Raw genomic sequence first — 4,798 nt, 5'->3', positions numbered from 1 at the left:
AATTTGATTAGCCTTTGAGCAAATGTATTAAAAATGACTTGTAACTTTTAAGAATTAGTTTCTAATACAGATTTTATCGTAAGGCCAATCAGAACTTCTGTGCTACTATTAATGTATACGTAGGCAGATAAAGGGATCGCGTTTTTTAATGACGCAGCATTTAATGTGTATCGACATTAATTGAAACTATAAAAAAAAAGTAAGTCATTCTACTTGGCCTACAATTCGTTCAGGATTTGATCTGCATTTGGCACGAAAAAGAGGAGAAAAAAGTGAATGGTTCAAAAGTGCAATACAACAAATGTTGAGCTGGATGGCTAATGCCGAACTCTTCCTTTCATTTTCTTTCAAAGGCTGTCTTGAAATCTCGGTCAAAGATGGTATACAAGGGAACCAGCTGCTGCCAAATCCTCTCGCTTTAATGAGTGATGGTTAGTGATCAATTTTTTTAATTCATGCTTTCTATGGCATCTCATTAAAAAACACTTAGAAAAAAAAATAATGAAACTCAGAATGGGCGTATAAATAGTCAACCACGAACCATTTCTCAGCAGTTCAGCTCTTGCTTCCAATCCAGCAAGATTCAAGATGAATTCTCTTTATTCCACCGTCGTGCTTCTGTTATTGTTTTTCAATGCAGTGTTAAGTGATTCCCAATCGGAAAATGATACGGAAAGCTCGAGTAGTGATCGCAGTGACTACAAGAGGTCTCTTTTCGAGGATTGCAATTCTGGATTCTCATTTACGTGCATGAAATTGGAATTAGTGTCATGGGTAGACAAAATGAGTCAAGAAAACGAATACAATCTTATACCAGGAGTTTCCTTAGTCAGAGAAGCTAATGCAACTACCTCGAACACTGCAGAACTGATAGCGGAAATGGCTAAAAGTTTTCCAAGTGATCCGGATTCTCGGCTAAACATGGCCCTTTTCAAAAAGATTTCTGGTTTCCTGAATGGCCATTCCGTTAAAGTCAAATTGTTACCAGATGTTGAAACAGTTGCTGGTCGAGCAGGAGGTGGTGGTGGTCTTGGAGGCGGTGGTGGTGGCGGTGGCAAAAAAGGAGGCGGTGGTTTAGGAATGCTTCTTGCTGGAGCCGCTATGATGAAAGGTACACTATTAGCACTAGCCCTTGGAGCATTAGCTGCCCTTGCCGGTAAAGCCTTAATGACAGGTCTTATCGCCCTTTTATTGTCTTCCATTATTGGTCTCAAGTCTCTTACCAGTGGAGGTGGAAAGACAACTTATGAAGTTGTAGCTAAGCCAATTTACACTCACGAAAAGACACATTCAGTGTCTCATGAAGACTACCATGACCATGGACATGGTCATTACAGAAGAAGTTTTGATGATCTGCCATTACCTCTAGGACTTCAACCTGGTTACAAACCGTAGAATCATCAATTCTTCTGATTAACTTATTTATTTCTATTTATTGTTTTTCTGTATGCTATTTTTATCTGTTGTTTCTGTTATGTTATAGACATTAATAAATGTTAACTGTTTTGTTAAATATGTCTTGTTACTTTTAAGGCCCTATCATATTTATTTAATCGTAACGGTAAGAAAAAGCCGCAGGCAATTACATTATTAATAATTATTTATTATTCTTGGTGGAAGTGTTTATGGTGCATTATTCGTAAAATAACGATTATTATCGGTAAAAGAACAACTTGGGTACTAGAACACATGGGTGAGTACAGCCTTACATAATTTTATTTTAAACAAAAAATCGTAACCAAAGAATATAGATAGGTAAATGTAGCGTTACATTACAGCAGTATTGCCTGCTTACTAACAATTTTAATGGAATTCGCACAAGTGAATTTCCCAATTTCAAATTTCTACTACAGACGAATGTTTGTAATATTCACTTACTCCTACACATCTAGGGACACAGTTTGTAGAAGCTAAATTTAAATAGTGTAGAAGAACGTGGCAAATTCTACAGATTTCAGTATCTTAATTTTATTATTCCATTATGTTTCTTCTAGCTCTGGAAATCGACCTAGAATTTCTATTAGGATTTAATCAGCATCTGTACTAAAAATACGGAAAAAAGTGAGTAAATCCCAAAATTGAATATTACAATAGGTTAGATAGATACAGAAGTTAGCGGAGCACTCTTGCTTTCATTTTCTTTCGTACATAATTTCGAAAACTCGGTCAAAGAAGATGCACAAGGGGAACAACAGACGTCAAATCCGTTCGGTTTTAATAACTTAAGATATATGATGGCTAGTTATCAGTTTTCTTTCATGCTTTCTATTACAACTAATTAATAGAATAGACGAGTTAAGTACCAATAAAATAACGAAACTGGGAATTCATATATAAATAGTGGCCACCAACACGTTTATCAGCAGTTCAGCTCTTGCTGCCAATTACGCCAGTGCATACGCATTTAAATATCTCCAAGATGACTTCCTTCTGCTCCACTTGCATCCTCTTATCATTAATGTTGTTAAACGGAGTTCGAAGTGAAATTCAATCGGAAAACGCAACCGAAAATTCCACCAGTGATCGTGGTGAATACAAGAAATCTCTTTTTGAGAACTGCGGTTCCGGTTTTTCCCTTAGGTGCATGAAATTGGATTTAGTGTCATGGGTGGACAAGTTAAGTCAAGAAAACGAATACCACTTAATACCAGGTGTCTCTTTGGTTCGAGATATTGATAGTCCCCGTTCAAACACTGCAGAATTGGTAGCAGAAATGGCTAAGAGTTTCCCGAATGATCCCGATACAAGATTAAACGTGGCTCTCTTCAAGAAGATATCTGGATTTTTAAACAGCCACTCCATCAAGGTCAAATTATTCGCAGACGACGAACAAGTAAAAGGTCGCGGCAAAGGTGATGGTCTTGGCTTAGGAGGCGGCTCAAGTAAGAAAGGAAACGGACTGGGAATCCTTATTGCCGGTGCTGCCATGCTGAAAGGTACACTGCTCGCAATTGCCCTGGGTACCTTAGCCGCCCTCGCTGGTAAAGCTTTAATGACAGGGGTCATTGCTCTTGTTCTGTCGTCCATTATTGGTCTCAAATCACTTACTCATAAAGGAGGAAAAACTACATACGAAGTTCTTTCCAAGCCTATTTATAGTCATGAGAAGACCCACTCAGTTTCTCATGAAGATTACCATGATAATCATGGGCATTACGGAAGAAGCTTTGAAAACCTTCCTTTACCTCTTAGTCTCCAACCTGGCTATTCACCCTAGCCTATTTACTTCATCCCTGTAAATTGTTTACTCTGCTTATTTATTGTTTTATTTATTCTTATTCTATTACTGTTATTATATAGTACTGTTTTTTGAAATTTTTAATAAAAGATAGAAATTGTTACATAATAATTGAGATAATTTTTGACACCTTTGAAACAACGAACATCACCCACTATAAAATCATCGCACATATTGATTGTATGGTTATTATCATATTTTTTATCAATACTTAATCATTGGATAATACAAGAGAAAAGACAACATGAAAACAACGGGGCCAACACCTTGCGTGATTTCTACAACTAGTAATTTTCATATTAGAAAAAGATTTCTTACTTATTGTATGCATTCGTACTTATTAACGCAATCCATGTGAATTTACAGTTACACCTAATTAAATTGATTATCTCTATAATACAAGTTGAATGCTTTAGAATACTTTCAGCGTCTACTACAGATAAGTGTGTAATTATGTAGAAGGTCAGTTCGCAAGTAGGTTACTGCCAAGTATCTTATTAATAAGAAGAAATATGAAAATGAATCACTTTCTTACTGGACGACCGATACTTTTACTTCTAATTATCTATGTGAACTCGGTTGGATTAGTTCAGTTGCCCCCTTCTTTAACGAATAACGGGTTAGCCGCAAAAATTATTCTTTCAGAAATCATTTGTTGCTTTTTGTTACTTGGCTATAGAAAGGTAAGTTGTTTGGACGTTTCTTCATAAAAGTAGAAGAGCTTCGCATACCAGTTACGAAAATCATGAACGATTAAATTCAGAACATAGTTTAGAAAATTCCGTTTTCTTAGTATGAATACGAAAAAATATTATCTTCAAAAATAGTACGAATAAAAAATAGTGACTGTAAAGAATGAGGGTCAGTTATAATCACTAATACATAGATTGTGGGTAGGTAGTAGTAAACATCTGAATAAAATCTAAATTATGACTATAAAACACATTTAGTTTACGACTTAAAGCACTTCTATTTCACCGTTCACAATTCAAGTTTTAACCGTTGCTTATCTTACGATCAGTTAATGAAAAGTTATTTGATCTAAATTGCAACAATTCCTAACAGCATCAACAATTATTTATTTAACATATTATTTGCTTTTCTAATTACTTGAAAAAATTCTTTCATTTCTTATGAATCATTAAGTCACATGCTGAATACCAAGCAAATTACCAATTAAGAATAGAAAAGATCATGAATCGGAACGTACTTCCTTTAAAACTAACTAAAGCAGACAAGCCAACTTAAGGACTTCAATATATATATATATANTGTCGAGATGCCTTAAGACCCCTTGCTTTATATTTTCAGTTTTTGAAAAATGTAAAGTCTGACATAATTTGCATGTACGTATGGATAATAAAAACTGCAAATTAGCAAGTATTAACTTAACTAAGTAGTAAATTAACTTAACTAATTAGTGAATTGAAAATTCTAATTAAATAGTGGAATTAGTTAAAAATTAATTAAAAAATTGAAAAGAATGTCAAATTGGTCCGCAATAGAACTCAGGTCCATTGAACCAACTCATCATCATCATCGTCATCGTACGGTCGGCAG

At 35.0% G+C, this 4,798-nt stretch overlaps 2 protein-coding genes across 2 annotated transcripts; both read left to right on the top strand.

Moving 5' to 3' along the window:
* The first annotated feature begins 588 nt into the window (after positions 1-588).
* On the top strand, positions 589-1,395 carry LOC112906466. Its single transcript, XM_025980646.1, has one exon. It carries the CDS (start codon positions 589-591, stop codon positions 1,393-1,395), a length of 807 nt encoding a protein of 268 aa, XP_025836431.1.
* A 1,024-nt stretch (positions 1,396-2,419) lies between these two features.
* LOC108734496 lies at positions 2,420-3,217 on the top strand. Its single transcript, XM_018466084.1, has one exon. The coding sequence runs from the start codon at positions 2,420-2,422 to the stop codon at positions 3,215-3,217; it is 798 nt and encodes a 265-aa protein (XP_018321586.1).
* Positions 3,218-4,798: the final 1,581 nt, after the last annotated feature.

Source organism: Agrilus planipennis, unplaced genomic scaffold (assembly GCF_000699045.2).
Source record: "Agrilus planipennis isolate EAB-ADULT unplaced genomic scaffold, Apla_2.0 scaffold62, whole genome shotgun sequence".
NCBI lineage: Eukaryota > Metazoa > Arthropoda > Insecta > Coleoptera > Buprestidae > Agrilus > Agrilus planipennis.
Note: the sequence above shows the minus strand (reverse complement) of the source record. Positions and strands in the feature narration are given on the sequence as shown.